This window comes from Haliotis asinina, chromosome 8 (assembly GCF_037392515.1).
Source record: "Haliotis asinina isolate JCU_RB_2024 chromosome 8, JCU_Hal_asi_v2, whole genome shotgun sequence".
Lineage (NCBI taxonomy): Eukaryota > Metazoa > Mollusca > Gastropoda > Lepetellida > Haliotidae > Haliotis > Haliotis asinina.
Genome location: NC_090287.1, coordinates 11,331,903 through 11,351,360, shown reverse-complemented (window position 1 = coordinate 11,351,360; position 19,458 = coordinate 11,331,903). Strand labels below are relative to the sequence as shown.

General features: G+C 38.4%; 1 protein-coding gene across 1 annotated transcript in view; it reads right to left on the bottom strand.

Annotated features, from left to right (window-relative positions):
* The window catches only part of LOC137294842 (uncharacterized), a 64,039-nt gene that overhangs the window by 19,572 nt on the left and 25,009 nt on the right, over positions 1-19,458 (bottom strand). Inside the window, exons 6-14 of the mRNA XM_067825968.1 lie at positions 16,602-16,734; positions 14,407-14,699; positions 14,060-14,234; positions 13,332-13,361; positions 12,892-12,936; positions 11,849-12,087; positions 11,307-11,430; positions 9,249-9,419; positions 8,529-8,690 (exon numbers count right to left, since the gene is read on the bottom strand). Coding sequence (XP_067682069.1) covers positions 8,529-8,690; positions 9,249-9,419; positions 11,307-11,430; positions 11,849-12,087; positions 12,892-12,936; positions 13,332-13,361; positions 14,060-14,234; positions 14,407-14,699; positions 16,602-16,734 — 1,372 coding nt within the window. The remainder of the gene's footprint in view (positions 1-8,528; positions 8,691-9,248; positions 9,420-11,306; positions 11,431-11,848; positions 12,088-12,891; positions 12,937-13,331; positions 13,362-14,059; positions 14,235-14,406; positions 14,700-16,601; positions 16,735-19,458) is intronic.

Here is a 19,458-nt window from a genome sequence, read left to right as displayed (position 1 = left end):
TTCCAAGATTGTTAAAACATCAAGTCAGTCATCAGAAAGTATAGAAAATGTTTAAAAGACACAGACTGAAGTGTAAACTGCCATTTCATTTGCCCTCAAATTATATTTTTCTTATGTGAATATTTTTTCTACCCTTGACAGCTATTGATGAGAATGCTTTGTTGATAAAACAAACAAACTTCAAAATCACATGAAACTAACAAACTTCAGAATTGTGAAAGCAAATTGCTATTTAGAAAGTGATAAAATGTAATATACGTTATTTTGGTTTTTACACTTTCTTAGTAAAGCACAATTTACACTTGTCAGAGGGGTACAGAAAATTGGTTATCCAGACTAATAGCCTTTGGTCTACCATCTTTTTGGAACCATTGTGGCTGAGTGGGTTAGATGGCTGACTTTATGTATAGGTGATTAGGTGCCTGACTCTTAGAGCATAGGTTCAACTAAAAAAATAAAACATGTGTGAATTCAGAATTTTAAACTGACTAGCACTTTGCATTTTATAGAAAATAATGGTATTTCTAAATGGTACTCTGAATAGTCATTCTTCTTTACTTTGAACCATTGTAGCATGCATACTGGTGATACTACTCCTCTCATCAGGTATGAGGTGATTGAATTTGTAAAATCTCGCTGCACACTGCTAATGAAGTGAGTGAGTGAGTTTAGTTTTATGTCGCACTGAGCAATCTTCCATGGTGGCAGTCTACAAATTAGAGTCTGGACTAGACAATTGATTGCCTGATGGCATAAGCATCGATCTACGCAACTGGGACATAATGACATGTGTCAACAAGCCAGTGAGCCTGACCACCCAATCCCATTAGGTGCCTCTTATGGCAAGCATGGGTTACAGAAGATCAGTTGTAACCTGGACCTTCACAGGTCTGCTGAAGATACTACCTGGTACTGTTCCTGTTATGAGCCATGGGATGGTTGTGATTTGCAAACCCTCACAGCACCCTGCTGATGATGATGTTACTTGAGGAATCTGGAGACACAGGGTGTGTTCAAAATGCTCATAAACGCAGTGGTATGTCTGTTGATTCCTTCACACCTGAGTCCTACAAATAGCTGTTTCAGAATGTCGTGCTGGCAGCTAACTTTCATCCAGGTAATTTTGAATTTCATCTGATGAACATGGTGATTGATCTTTGCATCTTGGTTTTAGATAATTAAACTGCATGTTTCATGCACATAGCATGTGTAAACACTGTTTCACTTAAACTATTTTCAGTTCTGTTCCCCAGGTGTCACACTGCACCATCGCATGTTCCTGCGAAATAATTTAAAAAACTAATTGGTAACTTCCTTTATGAAGTCAGTGGGAGTTCTGCTTTACCAACTACTTTTACCTCAGTGTGTTCTGTGAGTGGGTGTTACCTTTGTGGTATTTCAATGACATATCCCAGGTTTAATCAGGACAGGGGAACCAGTGGTTGATAAGATCAGCACAATGTCCACTCATATATCAACCTGTGGTTAATAATGAGAGCATGTAGTCATATCCCAACTAGTGGCTGATAACATGAGCATGATGTAGTTACATCTCAACCAGTGGTTGATACTGTGAGCATTATGTACACTAATTTCTCAAATAGTAATTGACAGTATGAGCATTGTATGCTCATGCTGTCAGCTAGCTGAGAATTGTCACAGAATACATACTGCAATCCTATAATGTGGAAAAAGCCAGCTTTACTGCTGCTTCCGTGAAAACATCAATAGTGGAAAATGATAATCCAAAGGAACAGTCACTACACACCACTTCTGCCCGTACAACAAAATATTGATCTTTCAGAAGGAAAATATTGATATCCAACCATATAAAATTCTACCTAGCATTTATTTGTCACGCTGAAAGGACCATCTTTGTTTGTTCTGTGGCTACAGTCGAAAGTTCTGCACATACCTGTAATCAGGGAAATATGCCATTATTATGCACTGAATTTACATGTTTCCTATTACTCCTGGGCTTTGTTTAGCCTAAGGATTTGCTTCTGAAGATATTGAAGACAGGTTGCTTTCAGGAGTTGATGTTTTGATCAGCTACATTGTCATCTTCAGTGTATTTCTACATCAAGTACCACAAGGCCTCATTCTATGAGCACATGCAACTGCCAGGGTTAGGTTTATGGGAGTTCCAGGCATACAATTTTAAACAAAAGAGGACAAAATGAGGACATTAATCCTCCGACAATTATGTGTCTATTTACATTCCCATTGCTCCAACTGAAGCAGGTGGCAGCCATACCTCTCCCTGATACTTCAAACTTGGAGGGCTTGTTTGCTCACATAACATCATAGACCTCAACCCCCACAGGATCTGTGTATCAGTGTGGAGATTGACTTCATCAGGGAGGAAGGGGGTGAGAGACGGATCCCCATTCCCAGGGCACATTACTTGACACAGGAATGTCACAGGCATTTGGAGGATGGGATTGCAGTTCTTCGATTCAATGTTTAGAACTACCATTTCTGTAAGGTCTAGACACATCTTCCTCATGTTTCCCCTTTGTTTCTTGTACAGGAGTGGCCAGAGGATCAGACTCTCAATCAGGGACAGGAAAACTCCCTCTTTTACAGTAATAAGTGCCATGTGACTGGACTAAAGCACACTTCAAATACTTTAGGTGATACCAAAGAGTATAGTGATCAAACAATTCCAGTTGTGAAGTTATGTGGGACCACTTGAAATGAGACAAGAGATGATATGGGGTTTAATGTTCTGTTCAAGATAAAAGTGTGTGCGTGCATGCCTGCGTGCGTGCCTGTGTGCGTGCATGCACTTTGCTGCATGTCCTAGTCTGGGCTAATGTATGTTTCTTAAGTGCTAGCCCAATTTTCAACGTCTGCGGCTATCAACAAGTCTGTCCTTGACGATGGTTAAATTAATAATTAATGACTGTTGACTGATACTGTGTGGCAATTAGATTGTTCAGTATCACAGTTGTTTAAAGTACTATTCAGCAATGTTTCCATAGTAGGACAGTTTCTAAATTAAGCTTACCAAATAATATTTTATGATGTGTGTGTAGATTTCAACCTTGTTATTTAATTATCAGTTACAGAACACTCCAGTGTAGCAAACACTATACATGACATCATACACTCATTAAACCACCCTCCCAATGATATACAGACGATCCTTTCAAATAATACACATGTAATATTCAGTTGAAGTGTCGTTTCAAGCCATAATTTTCAGGTCACTTCAGTGTTATCCAGAACACAGTGGTTGTGGTTAGAAACGAGTGATACAAAAATAATAATGTTTGTTGGTTTCCCATTTAATACCTACCTAAACAATGTTCCATCTCTTTGACTGCAGTCTGGACCAGATAATCTAATGACTGACATAATGAGCATAATGTTATGCAATTTGAATACCGTAACACACATCAAACCCTAGTCTATCGACCTGATCCTGTTAGTCACCTCTAGAAAACATTTCTAACCCAATTTTCAAAGGGGTGCAAAACTAGTAGACTGTGCAAGGATGAAACTCAATACATTGATTAAAACTTAATCTGTCATTTATCAGCAAATACCAGATCCCTGCTTTGAGATTGAAATGTCATAAATACCAATATAAAGTTATGAAAACCCTTTCTTCCAAAGGAAACCTGATTTCCCATCTTTCATCTATGCATCACATTGCAGTCATGATAAACATTATGGTGGAGCTTCTATTTACATATTTACATACTCAGTATGTGTACAGGAATTATAAATAGTGAATTAAATGAAGGAGTCTAGGTCTACCAACATCCTCAGCTTTTCGGGCACCTCCGTCTCAACTGCTGCAATCTATCCTGCCATAAACTGGGCTGATATTTATCAAAGGTTGGCGCTCACTGGCAGACTCTCAAGAGAAGGTTAAAAGATAGCGGTCTTGGTGTCTTACCATCATGCTGTAAAACTGTGATGGAGTTTTGAGAAGAAAAACCTCCATGTAAACAGATCAAGGATAGCGTCTTTAACATTTACAAACTATGGAAATTAATTCACGTATGGATGGGCAATTGTAAACTACTGGTACTTTTTACGGCTTTATATAGCTTAATTGTGGTGATACGTGACTTGTTTATGTAGTAGATACTTTTTTAGACTATTGGCGACATATCCGGTTTTGATAAGGGTGCAGGTTTTTGGCAGATTCTTTCCTTGAAATGTCAAACATGTTTGTGTTTTACATATTTTAATCCCAAAAATGTCATTAGCTGCGCAGGTATAAACTCTGGACCTGTTGAGTGGAGGCTGTGATATAGATGTCAACACTTCCAGGGAAAACAGGTTTGCCCATGCAGTGACATGCAACGTAGGCAAATTTGCTGTGATGAAAACTGATGTTTATGAAGCAGTTGTGTGGTGTAAACTGTTATTCTTGAAGCAGTGGTGTGGTGTAAACTACAATTTTAGAAGCAGTGATATTGTGTGTGGTGTAAACTACAAGTTTAGAAGCAGTGATGTGATGTGTGGTGTTATTCTTGAAGCAGTTGTGTGATGTAAACTACTATTTTAGAAGCAGTGATGTGATGTGTGGTGTTATTCTTGAAGCACTTTTGTGATGTGAACTGTTATTGTTGAAGAACATTTGTGATTTGACATGCTATTTATCAAGCAGCAGTGGAATATAAATTGTTATTTATGAAGCAATGATATGATGAGCAGTGTTATTAATGAAGCAGTGATGTGAAGTGAGTTGTTATTCTTGAAGCAGTGGTGAGATGTGAACTGAAGCCTCATGATCACATATGACTGATCTGTCTGGACAAACAAGGGCCTCCAGGTATAGCATCAATAGGACCATAACTCCACTGCCCCAAACACTGGTATGAGACTGTATCATGGTCATTTGGTTTTTCAGCTTTTAAAAATATACCGCAATGCACACTGCATATAATTGTGAGTGATTCCCAAACCATAATATTTACCACAAAGATTAAATCTTACATGTATCTTCTGAGAGAGACTAAATGCCAGTGAAAAACACGAAGCACAAGACTTTCAAGCAGAAGGTCTTTGAGCACAAGTTTCTACATGCCTGCACTTGAACATATGCATTTATTTTTCATTTCAGCACTAACAAATCAAACAGGTCAATAAACTCATGCCAGATTAATATACACTTATATTTGAAGTAACTTCAATCCAATGCATTTAAGTGAAATATTTTAAAGAAACTCCTCACTCAGCAATCTTGTCAGCTTTCCACACCAATACACTTAAATCTCCATCAGCCATTAAAAGCTATTATTCAAGTGCTGTGAAGTGCCTTCTCAGGACCATTTTGCAAGTTGGTGATTATCTAAGCTAAACAGCTCTGGTGAGGAGATGTGACAGGCATCAAAGAAGACACCATTCCTTATTATCTTAATTAGTTTTAATATCACTGCGTTTGCCTGTAAATATCAAGTATGTTAAAGTAGACATGTTTAAAGCTGGAAACACCCTCTTTCTTCAGTGTTCTGACTTCAAACTGCAGATAGTCCTTGATATCATAAAAAGGTAGTAATGATGCCACTATTTTTTGTTATTACATGTAATTATGTTGCCGGCTCTCCTGGGACTTAAAGGCAGTTTGTTTTTCATGTGTATCAGTTTAATCAAGCTGAAATTGAGGAATGGGGGTAAATGGGTGTTGAAATTCTTGTTTGGCATGTACACATTTCAGGTAGGCCCTGATATTGACACTGTAGGGAAACGTCAAAGAGCACATTGGCACTCATCATTTGCATATGTTAATATATAACATGTGGGCCTTACAACAAGAATTGATTGTAAAAGTCATTGACAAAGGCCCTGTTATCTATCAGATATTCACTAAAATATATACCAGCTGTATCTTGCTGACAACGTCTGTAAAGCAAAAGTAATATTATCATGACTAAGAAGTTGCCCATTAAATAATCTCAATGTAGGGGTAGGGGTAGGGGTAGGGGTAGGGGTAGGGGTAGGGGTAGGGGTAGGGGTAGGGTCTGTGGGTTAGGGTGGAGAGGCTGCGGTCCTAGCACTCCTTTCACACTGCAATTTTACTAAGGTTAACCGTAATTCTCATTCTTTAAAGGGGCACTGATGTGGAGCAATTTCCGTGGACTGGTGTAAACGTTTGTTATTGTTTTTCTCCCGTGAGTACCCGGATGATATCCCAGAATTTGTGACTGGTTCGTGACCTCTGCTGCGCATTCCGTAAGCGCAACTGATAGTTTAATTATAGACAGATCAACTTAGGTGAAGTCATTTTTACTTCATTACAAATGTATTATGAAAACAAATGAAACACTTTGAAGGTTAATCATCTGCCAGTGGTAGAAATGGTAAAAAACTATTAGGACAGAAAAATAACGAAGCCAATGTACGTCTCTATATTTTGTCTCATAACCCTGATTAGTTTATTGTCATATTTGTATGATTCTGAAAATTAATAAAAGAACACACGACCTGCTTATACTCATAGTAAATTTCTAACATAACAGCAACATTTATACATTGTCAATGTGGATCCTATTTCACACACATACGCGATCTAGTGTGTGTTTTCTGTCATACAGATTCTGCTGAATGCTACAACAAATAAATTAAAACAAAATGCAAATAATGAATGTAAAACAGACTAATTTTATAGCAACAATGTCAGGCTACTACCTTGTTCAGGAATGCATCCATCAATATCCACGTAAAAGAAATCGTATTCCATTCATCTGCAGCTGGTAAATAATCATGCTTTGTGTAGCGTGTCTTACAACTGTCTAGTTTGCGAAAAAGTAACACATCGTTTCACGTCTTTCGTTAGTGAAAACCAGATAAACCTCTCATTGGTCTCCCAAGATAGCACACCTGACAACTAATTGTATGATGTCCACTATTCTAAGTAATTTAGTTAACCAATAATGAACAATCAATCAATGAGCGCAAGGGTGGTTAATTCTTTGAAGGGAGGATGTTGTTTTTGCACTCACTCTTGACGACAGGGTGTAGTCATCTACACACACTGCCTTTTGACAAATCCGCTAGGAGATAAAAGTAATTAATCAATCAGTGTGTTATCGGTTAATCCTTTGATCGATGTTTGTTTTTGCAACTCAGCTGATAAACCCTCTTGCATCACTTACATGCACATATTACATAACATACAATACATTTGCAATTACAGACCTTAATTTATAATGTTGAGTATTTACTCCAGACAGGAGAAATGCCACATGGGAACCTTTGTTGAGTAACCGAAGTGGTGTTACTACTAATTATACCTGTTATAAATTCGTTAATTGACCATCCAGAGAAGGATGACAAATAACACGTGTAGGTTCAAACGCGAGTTACAGCAAGGAAGATGTAATCTCTGTGTCGCATGCAGCCTGAAAACACTTATGGGCCGAAACTGTTTTGCAGATACCAACGGAATTTCGTTACATAAGGAATACACACAGGCATTTGCTGTGTACTTGGGTAAATAGGTGAAATAAGGGTTTTTTACGTAAGAAAATTTTCAGATTTCTCTACCAAAGGCAAAGTCATCGTTTTTTGTTTACGAATTCAAATAAATCAACCGTGTGTTTTAGTATCATAAATAATAAACCATTGTAGCTACCATAGCTACCAAAATTGACGTATGATATTTGCTATCACAGCTGAACCAACACTCAAAACTACCTATATGTAAAGCTTTGCAATCTTCCATACTGAAACAAATGGCTTGCTACGTGCCTGTAGACATCATATTTTCATGTAACATGATTAAATATCGATGTGAAAAACACAGAAATAGGATCAAATTGGATCAATAACTATACCATCCAAGCATCCGAAAAGAACTACACTGCTGGGATATTTGGTTACGATCAGACAAGGAATACCATGGATATTTTTAAACAAATGGCATATGATGGGCATCCGGCCTCCTGACTGTTTAGGCGAAGAAATTGTGCTAATATGGACAGGAGCCCAGTCCCTTTGTCCGTCACGGTCGAAGGAGCGGGTGCTGACCAATTTGCGGTTTGGTTTCGTAATTAGACCGTTGGCGAGAAACATTATTCGCTCCGCATCAGTGCCCCTTTAACATTGCACTAAGCTTACCTTAGTGACTTGTGATCACCTTAGCGTTCGGGAGGCCCTGATCCACAAATAATGTTGCAGGGGCAGTGAGGTGGTCTAGTGGTTAAAGCACTGGCATGTCATGCCGAAGACCCTTATTTGATTACCCACAAAGTATGAAGCTCATATCTAGTGTCCCCCACTGTGATATTGCTTGAGCATTGCTAAAAGCAGCGTAAAACAAAATTCAGTCATAACATTATGATGTGTCATACGTCTGTAGTTTATCATAGGTTTACAAATGATGTAGTGCTATGAAGGTTTTGTGAATCGTCACCATGGGACTTGTTTTCATGAGAATACTTGCTTTGGAGCAAATCATATTCGAAAATGTCCCAGACATTCAAAAGATTATGAAAACCTTGACAATGGTGACTATATTCCCTGTGATTCAATAAATAGTTCACCACATGAAGTGAAGAGCTTACCTTTAATGAGCTTGATGGCCACTTTCTGATCACAATAGTAGCCAGTGACCACCTTGCCGAAGGCACCCTGACCAAGTTGGGTGCTGAATTTCAATTGCTTGGGGTCAAGTTCCCATTCATCACTAATTACCATCAGCTGATTTGAGTAATTGGACTTGCCAGCTGTAAATACAAAATGGGAAATATGTAACAACCCAACTTAAATTTGTCAAGTTTGAGTGTTAACATAACTTGTAGCATTGTGATGAGGGCTATACAGGATGTAGTGACCAGACAATCCAAACCACTGGTTCCCCGACTGCTATGGATGCTATTTTATTCCATGGGCCAAGGTATAAATGATTTATTCTCCCCAGCAAAAATTTATACCCCATTAGGGCAGATGTCAGCTGTGCACCTGGCATACATGGTAATTTGTTCTGAACCAATCACGGATGGACATGCTTACATGAGGTTGGATAAAGATGTACGAGCACTTCCCCAAAAAGTGTTATATGCTTGAGTCAATGTTGTCTATCAACATTTGCACAACACAAACCAGTGGATGATGCGATGAGTAACTATTAATGGTGTGGGAATAAGAAGCTAGTCAGCCAGATCACAGAGGTTGTGTTTTCATGATGGACACATTACCCTAGAACATATCCTGGAATTCTCTGAGAATATCATGTGTTATAGAGCAGGAATGAGCGAGTTATACATAATTCATTTAGCACATACCTCCAACATTAGATTTGTAGCTGTTGCTCTTAGTAACAAATGTCTTGGTGATGATAATATCCTTGAAACTCTTCCTCTTCTTGTAGAACAAGACCACAAAACCAACAATGATGAGGATGGTTGCCACAACAACACCCACTATCACACCACTCAGAGTACTTAGATCCTGTTCTGGAAAGGGAAGTAAGAAGTGTGGTAACATGGTGTTAGGTGTGGCAGTGTTTGAGATGAGGTTGTGCGAGATGATGTCATGAGAGCCGATGTCATGCATAATGAACACATGTGCGATGACAGTTTAACATTTTCAGTGACAAAACGCTATTCAGCTCTAATTATCTAGTTTTCACTCTACTAAAGGACCCTGTTGACTAGCTGCACTACAAAAGCACCTTATACCATGTATCTACTCTACAAAAGGACCCTGTCCTCTGTAGCTGCACCACAAAAGGACCCTATACCCTGTATCTACTCTACAAGAGGACCCCGTCGACTGTAGATGTACCCCATATAGTCTGAAACCTTACAAGAAGCAGACAGTATGACTGGCATTGCTGCAAACATATGGAATCAGTCGTGAGAAGAGATTTCTTTTGGGGAAGATGGTTTTTCTGAATGTTTGGTCTTCGGCAAGCAGGTCAAGCTAACTACATCTATAACTGTAGTACCTCCTGCATGCCAGTCTATTAATACCAGGTGCACTCACATCTAGGACTGCTGTCTGCACCCAACACTGCAGCAGGCTGCACATGCAGCTTGAAATATTGCTACTGGATTAGGCCACATATCTGAGATCTATTTAGTGTTTGGTGTACATTTTTCAAAATTACTTAAAAATTAACTCTGTAACCACAGATTGTTTTCTCAGGCAATATGCCTCCTTCAGAATTTGTCACAGATGTTTTATAAGGGTTAGAAACACAAGGTAGATTCATTCCTGTATGAAAGTACTTGCATCATTATCTAAGCACAGAGCATTAACTGTCGTTGAGAATATCAACAAACAGTCACATTGCTGATGACTTTAACAATACAAACACTGTTACCCTTCCTTACAAGGATGGTGAAGATTTTGTAGGGCTCATACGAGTGCTTGAGTCGGGTTTAACACAAACAATCCAGTGACTGACATCATGAGCATCAATCTGTGCAATATAGATATGATGTGTAAACCAAGTCAGTGAACCTGACCACCTGATCCTGTAACTAGCCTCTTACAATCATGGGTAGCTGTAGACCAAATCTAACCACTCCCTGGATTATGGCACTAACAGGGGTGATGAGTGAAGGGGGGATAACTATCTGATAGCGAAACTATTGCAGTAGTTTTCTTCTTCTATTGTCTCAGTTGAAGTCATTTCCCAACTGAATGCACAGTCTACATGAAATAATTACAAGTTGAAGCAGTTTCAGTCTCTTTTGATAACTGGCAAGACACTTGAAACCCAGAGCAAGCAAACAGTCATGGGTTTTAAGAGGTAACAGGGGCAGACAACTTTAAATCAAAGGGAAGAAACTGGTTCATGTACTTCCTGTGTCTTTGTTTCTACAATCGATTAATTAATATTGGAGATTCAACCATTGCAATCCATCAATAGTTCAATGCATTATTAGAGCCCAACAATGACAGATTTCAACATGTGATCATTTGTTTGTCTAGAGCAAGGGTTAAAACTCTAAGAGAAATGTATTACTGACAAATAAGGATAAGTTTGACCAGCACAGATAACATGTTTACAAGAAGTTGGCTAAGCATGGCTATGAGCAAACCTGTTTGGTTTGTGAAAGGGAGAGCAGATGTAGTGCAAGACATTGAACTTGATTCCATGCATAGCCGCACACACCTTACTCATAAGACTGTCACATGATCACACTTGATTGCTCATTAGAGTCCCTTCGCTTACAGTGGGAAGTGCCTCTGAAAAATGCTAATTATACAGGTCAATTGTCATGTTGGTGCTCAACTTAACCTTGTTTGCCAGTAGCTATCCAGGCCACCAATTAACCAATCACACGGACTGTTCATTGAGTAACAATCTATTGGACTGACTATCAACTTACTGTGAGGCTGTTTGATTGGCTGAGCAATGACAGTTGAGGAACTGAGGTTTCTCTGAGTGAGGAGTTGTATAGCATCCGTGATTGAGCCAGGCTCACTGTAATCATCTGTGTAGTATGCTGTCACCTGCAATATTAACACTAATGTTAACTTATGTTTCTATAGTTAGATCCATACTCAACATCATATGGGGCACCATCTTTGGTCTTTTGTTGATCCAGTACCAGAGACATGGGCAGAATTTTAGAGGGCAGAATATGCTATGTTAAAAAATGTAAATCTTGTGTACAATAACCAGATATTGTTTTAAAATATTTTTCCTCATCACAGGCAAACTAAATAATAGGTAAAAATTTCAGCATTTTTGATCATAAGTGAATTATTGATCTATTCTTGCATCTTGGATATAAATAACAAAAATTATCTTGTTATTCAGATTTTATATGCATGGCACTGCCGCAAATGAACTCCATAAGCGTAACAATAATGCCAGTTAACTGAAATTAATTATGATGAACATCAATGAGCATAAGATCGGACTTACATCAATAGTATATAGTCTATTTGTTTCCAGCTCAAGGATCATGTGAGTTTGGACTGTTTCATTCTGGCCTGGATGGGGGTTGTACTGATCATCATCTGTGTACCAGAACACTTGATACTTCTCAAACACAGACTGGTTCAGGACACTCGTCCATGTGACATTCACCTCCATCATCCCTGTCGAAGGATTAAAGGTCATCTGTGGGCTTTCGTTGATCTTCAGCTTCAGTTCTTCAATATCTGGAAAATAAAGTAGTTCTACTGACCAGAACTGTACATCTGGTATATCTATGAAAGGAAAATGAATGCATTTTGACAGGTTCAAGTGTAACCTTTCATTATTCATTAGCCAAAGAGATCCAAATAATTTAAAAAATCTGATGCATGAGTGAGAAAGCATGATTGATGCAGTTTCATAGTTTGACTTGTATCATTTCTTGCTTTGTGTTTTGAAGGTCATCAGTTAACCTGCCTTTTCATGTGTTTGTGATGGATGCACCAGTGAGGAAGGAAATGCACCTCCTTTGAAAGAACTGTCTGTCATCACCATCTCAAGTTGATAGTTTTCCAATACATATATTCAAAACCACACAATTGACTTTGAAAGTTTTTTTCCACTTTGTTCACCATTATTGTGAGTTTGAGTGAGTGAGTGAGTGAGTGAGGTAGGTTGGTTAGTTTTACACCACACTCAGCAATATTCCAGCTATATGGCGGCGGTCTGTAAATAATCGAGTCTGGACCAGACAATCCAGTGATCAACTAGATGAGCATCGATCTGCGCAATTGGGAACCAATGACGTGTCAACCAAGTCAACGAGCCTGACCACCCGATCCTGTTAGTCGCCTCTTACGACAAGCATAGTCACCTTTTATGGCACCTTTTATGTGTTGCTGAAGGCCTGTTCTACCCCTGACCTCCTCAGGTCTTCATTATAGATTTATTAACCCAAACAGTTGTTACATATAGTTGTTACAAGATCCTTCTACTGAACACATATCCCATTAAAAACTGTCTCTGTATAGCCAAACAGGAGCACTAACCTGTGCTAGAGACTGTTTCAGGGTAGACAGTTGAGACAGCTAGGCCTGAAAGAGACAACAGCAGTGTGTATACTTCTCTCTCGAAGGCAATAAAATTTGAAAGCACCATGTGGAAAATTATCATACATCTCATTCATAGATTTTTATCATCAAGTAATGAGCACTGGGTGAGTATATTTTCTTAGGAGACAACAAATGCTAAACACTGCACTCCGCAATATTCCATATACAGTTAAACAACTGCAGTCTTGGCCATACAAACCTGAGCAATGAAGGTAACAACTGGGTCAATGACAGCCAAACAATGTTTTTAAGGTCACATTTTGGCCAACATTATTTTATTTAGCTGTTATAGTTACCATGCAGTGACTGGGTACTAATCCCATATTCCCACTGAAGTAATATGGAGTGTCTCTGTTGAAGCTCATTTGGAAACTTACTCAAATTAGCAGGAACATTCTCTGGATTGTCTGAAAATAAGGAATAAGAAATAAGAGACTTCAGAACTCGACACATGCAGCACTGAATATTAGGTACCACCAACCTCATATCCCTATCAGTATATATAATTATGAACTTTTAATTCTTCAAATGAACCAGCTTTCTTTCAGTTATTTTCATGTTATCTATCATTTCTATAGTTAGATTTTTCACTGGATTTCAGATATAAAATTATCACATTATATAAAAAGTGTGTAACTCAAATTTCAGAAGTGATTTAAGTCAAGATATTTTGATTTTCAATTCTTCCATCACGTTGCATCCTTGGTATTGAAATACCCTCAACAAATGAGAATTTAACCAAGTGTCTCCCAAGATCAAATTTTATCAATGTGTCATAATATCAATCAGAGGTGAGATTCCATTATTTTTTTTAAAAAATATTCTCCCTACATTTACATTATTGCACAAATACCAAGACTTATTGTGATAGCAAAAAGTACAGCACACCTCCTTCCGTGGCAAAAAGACAAGCGATCTGATTTGACTGTGACGTCACGGTAACAGATGATGTCACAATGGTTGGCAATATCCCTTCAGTATTACTACATGTCTCCATGAGGATATTGCCTCGTGTAACTTAACAGTATTTCCAGTGGAAGTCATATCTGGAAGGTAAAATGTTGTTTAAATGTGAAACAGCATTGATCCAAAAAGCTCAACTCACTTTGTCCAAAGACATCCAAGTCATCATTACAGGTTGTTCTGTCAATGCTCATCTTGAGACACAATGGCGTCTTGAATGATGTTTTCCCTTCAACTGCCTCTCCATGGGCATCTCTGATGCTGATCAGTACATCGTACAGGGAGTTTAACTCAATGTCAGGAATGCGGAAATTAGGCTGCGAAACGAAAGAAAATATTATGACTTACAAAAATAAAATCAACCACCTAAAATTACAAACAGTTAAATTCATGTTGGTTTTTTAATTTTCTTTGTTGTCACTATGTTGGTTTCTATCTGTACAATGGGTGAGTAAGTTTTACACCAATTATCACAGCGAAATGATGTACCTTTTCATGGTAGAAGAAATGGGTGGTCTCTGCAGTGTGGTACGGCAACGTCTCACAGGCTGGTGCTCTTGGGTAGGCGGCACAATCGGTGAGGAACCAGTTCATCTCATAAAAACATGGTTCGTTGTTCTTGGCACAAGGCAGCACTTCGGCACTAGGGTGGTTCCAGTCAAGGGACGTCTGGAGCTTGCCGGCAACCATCTTCATGTCGATAGTGATGTTCATGGGGCTTATGTCTGGTGTGTAGGTGGCGCTCTGGCCGTCTACCAGGTGACCTTTGGGGAAGGCATATGCTGTGAACAAACATCACCATCAGCTACTTGTGACTACAACTAAACATATCTGTAAACAAACATCACCATCAGCTACTTGTGACTACAACTAAACATATCTGTAAACAAACATCACCATCAGCTACTTGTGACTACAACTAAACATATCTGTAAACAAACATCACAGTCAGCTACTTGTGGCTACTACTAAACATATCTGTAAACAAACAACACCATCAGCTACTTGTGACTACAACCAAACATATCTGTAAACAAACATCACCGTCAGCTACTTGTGGCTACTACTAAACATATCTATAAACAAACAACACCATCAGTTACTTGTGACTACAACCAAACATATCTGTAAACAAACATCACCATCAGCTACTTGTGGCTACTACTAAACATATCTGTAAACAAACAACACCATCAGCTACTTGTGACTACAACCAAACATATCTGTAAACAAACATCACCATCAGCTACTTGTGACTACAACCAAACATATCTGTAAACAAACATCACCATCAGCTACTTGTGACTACAACTAAACATATCTGTAAACAAACATCACCGTCAGCTACTTGTGGCTACTACTAAACATATCTGTAAACAAACATCACCATCAGCTACTTGTGACTACAACTAAACATATCTGTAAACAAACATCACCGTCAGCTACTTGTGGCTACTACTAAACATATCTGTAAACAAACAACACCATCAGCTACTTGTGACTACAACCAAACATATCTGTAAACAAACATCACCGTCAGCTACTTGTGGCTACTACTAAACATATCTGTAAACAAACAACACCATCAGCTACTTGTGACTACAACCAAACATATCTGTAAACAAACATCACCGTCAGCTACTTGTGGCTACTACTAAACATATCTGTAAACAAACAACACCATCAGCTACTTGTGACTACAACCAAACATATCTGTAAACAAACATCACCGTCAGCTACTTGTGGCTACTACTAAACATATCTGTAAACAAACAACACCATCAGCTACTTGTGACTACAACCAAACATATCTGTAAACAAACATCACCGTCAGCTACTTGTGGCTACTACTAAACACATGTAAACAAACATCACCATCAGCTACTTGTGGCAACTAAACATATCTGCAAACAAACATCACCATCAGCTACTTGTGGCTACTACTAAACACATGTAAACAAACATCACCATCAGCTACCTGTGGCAACTAAACATATCTGTAAACAAACATCACAGTCAGCTACTTGTGGCTACAACTAAGCATATCTGTATACAAACATCACCATCAGCTACTTCTGGCTACAACAAAACATATCTGTAAACAAACATCACCGTCAGCTACTTGTGGCTACTACTAAACATATCTGTAAACAAACATCACCATCAGCTACTTGTGACTACAACTAAACATATCTGTAAACAAACATCACAGTCAGCTACTTGTGGCTACTACTAAACACATGTAAACAAACATCACCGTCAGCTACCTGTGGCAACTAAACATATCTGTAAACAAACATCACAGTCAGCTACTTGTGGCTACAACTAAGCATATCTGTATACAAACATCACCATCAGCTACTTCTGGCTACAACAAAACATATGTAAACAAACACCACCATCATCCACTTGTGGCTACTACTAAACATATCTGTAAACAAACATCACCATCAGGTACGTGTGACTACCAAACTTTTCATATCATTCGTTAGTTAGGAGTTTAATCATACAACAGTATTCCAGACCACAACAAGTCTGCACGAGACAATCCAGTGACTGACATCATGAGCATCCAAAAAACAATTAGGACATGCATGAACAAGTCGTAAGGACTAATCAAATTTGGATGACGCATGTTTCACTTATCTCTACAGCCTGATATTTGTATGTGAAGTGGAACTTACTTTCTTTCACAAAGGACTCCGGTGATAATTTTTTTGATCTGGCCACAATCCCTCTGTTGGAAACAGCCAGCAGCTGAAACTCAGGAGGATCCGGAATGGTGTCAGTTTCAAGACTCACAGCATGGGAGGCTACCTGTTGAAGACAAAGAAAATACAGTCAATAAAAACAAACATGCTGGTGTCCTTTCAAAATTAATATATAATAGAGTGAGTGAGTGAGTGTAGGTTTACGCCGCTTTTAGCAATATTCCAGCAATATCACGGCGGGGACACCAAAAGTGGGCTTCACACGTGGGGAATCGAACCAGGGTCTTCGGCGTGACGAGCGAAAGCGTTAACCATTAGGCTACCCCAAATATATAATAGATTCTTGAGAGGCATTTGGAAGTGAATACATATGTATGAAGAAGGTGCAAGAAGTAGCCCTGAAATGTTGTGCTATACATTACAGAAGTTGCCATCCATAAACTAGTCGTATAATTTATCATCATAAACTGTGTTCCAAATGTGATATCGCTTGTGTGAGATCATATGATATTTTCTAGGAGATATTGTTTGGACAGCACATTTAGTAAATGCACAAGCAATGGTATGACGTCATGAATTTGATGACGTCACAATGCTATGACATCCCTTCACTGTAAGTCTAATGGTACTACTGGGTTGAGAGATGTAAATATTTCAATGAAAAGTAATGAAGAATGTTTTTGATGATAAATAGAATCACACCCTCGTGTCTACTGATTAATTACATCAACACTCGTGAATAAAGGTAAAAAAAATGTATCTTTATCAACTCGTGTTGTGTGAGTTTCTCTATGTATGTTAGTCATGCGTGTTACAGTCAATATAGGCAATGTGGAAACTGAGGATACTGCATATTACTTCATCTCATTTAATTAAAAAATTATACAGATCTTCTCCATCAAAACTATGTGTAAAATATTCCAAGGGGGTTTCATCAATTGGCCAAGTTGAAACTGACGTTGTCCAGTGATCTTCTTGCTTTTGTGTCATTGTTTTCTTTCAGTTTTGATCAATGTATTATATTATAGAGAGTCTGTTATAAAAAAAAGTATATAAGTTCCTTTCAGCAACTCTAGCAATACAGCTTGTTGCATACATATTTGATGTACATTCCTCTTTAAGAGTGATGTGAAAAACTAAGCATACATTTGGAAGTCAATTTGGGTTTAGTGAATATACTGTTGAACGGGAGTACTCCACTGAGGATCTCAATAACGCCATTTGTCGATGATCAATATAAGGTAATTGACAGCTAATACCTACACCGGGATTATTCCACAACCACTGGGGAGAGATAGGAATCTGATATGCTTATAGAAGTACCACCTGTACAACATTAATACAGACGTACCCCATGAGCGTCTACTACTGTGCCCTTTAGGCGCATTTGACATGAAAGCTCTCTCGAAGAGAGATTTAATGCGTGGATCGACTGAAGAGCCATATCCACGTGTAGTCAAAACTAGCCAAACCAAGACGAGTCCTGATGATATATATGTAGATATTTGTCATTGTCACTGGGACTTGGATACCTGAAAATAATACGTCCTTGGTCCAGCATTCGTTCACTGATAGCCATCTATACTGAACAGCCAAAGAATCGCACGTGTCGAAAAAAACACATAAAATCTCATGAAAGTAAGCGTTCATGTTTATGTCATCCATTTAAAACATGACAAAACCGTGCGTTTCTTTTGCTGTTCAGTATATAAATATATTTTTTCATGTCGATGACTATCAGTGAGCGGGAGTTGGATCAAGGAGGTGTCATATTCAACAATTCAAGCCCCTGAGGTCATCGCAAATGACACTGACTATTAGGACATTAAGTGAAATAATTTAGAATAACTGCCGGGTGTCATGATCTCCTTTTAGGAAGCAGCCTTTATTAATGTGAGGATATACTTAACTCCCATTTTGTAACATTGTATTATGGTTACCATAGTAACAAACGATCACCTTAGTGCCTTGTGAAAGGATCTATATTATTGTTATCCCGATGGTTTGCTTGGCAGAATTTGATTGGACGTGCACAATAAAATGAATTTTGGTTGGTTCGGTTGAAGATTTCTTAAGTTTCTCGGTCACTCTGGCGATTAAACATGGCGACGTCACATCTTAAAACGCCAAACGTCACTGAAGGCAAGGCGACACCGAGAAATCTTAACCGTTTTCGAAAGATTTTTTCTCTGATTTTACCAGATCTTTGTGGGTCTACAATTTTCACTCCCTAGTGGTTAAAACGTTATTCTGATTAAATCCCAGTGGAATGCCCTGGATTAATATTACACGTATTTAACAAGGTAAGAATATCTGAATTTCACCACAGAAGTACTGTAATTGTCCACACACATATATGAACGCGAAATAAAAGAAATAAGAACAGCTTTAGGGGTATCAAATCGTAAGTTTGGCCATAGAGCGACAAGATTGTATCTGTTGTAAACAGTAGCCTGTGTGGTGGAATGGTGTTATGTTAAATGTTAACCTGAAATACACACACGATGCTGTTTATAGGATATTATACACCAAGGTCAACATCTGTTCTCAATTTGTAGATTCCCTCATCTCAGCAATGCATAGTTTTGATGCTTTTACATTTCTTGCTGAAGGTGTAGTTTAGAGGACGCTAAGTTACCTACTTGCCATCAATATGGATTACAAAAAAGGTATTGCTCTTTCATTGCAGAGGCATTTGTATTGAAGAAATCAAAAGTGATTAAAGGGATAGTAACGTTACCACAAATACCTTTGGTAAATAATGTAAACGCCGCAAATCTGCAATAACTCGTAGCAGGGTTACCGACGTTTATTTCAGCACGTACCAACT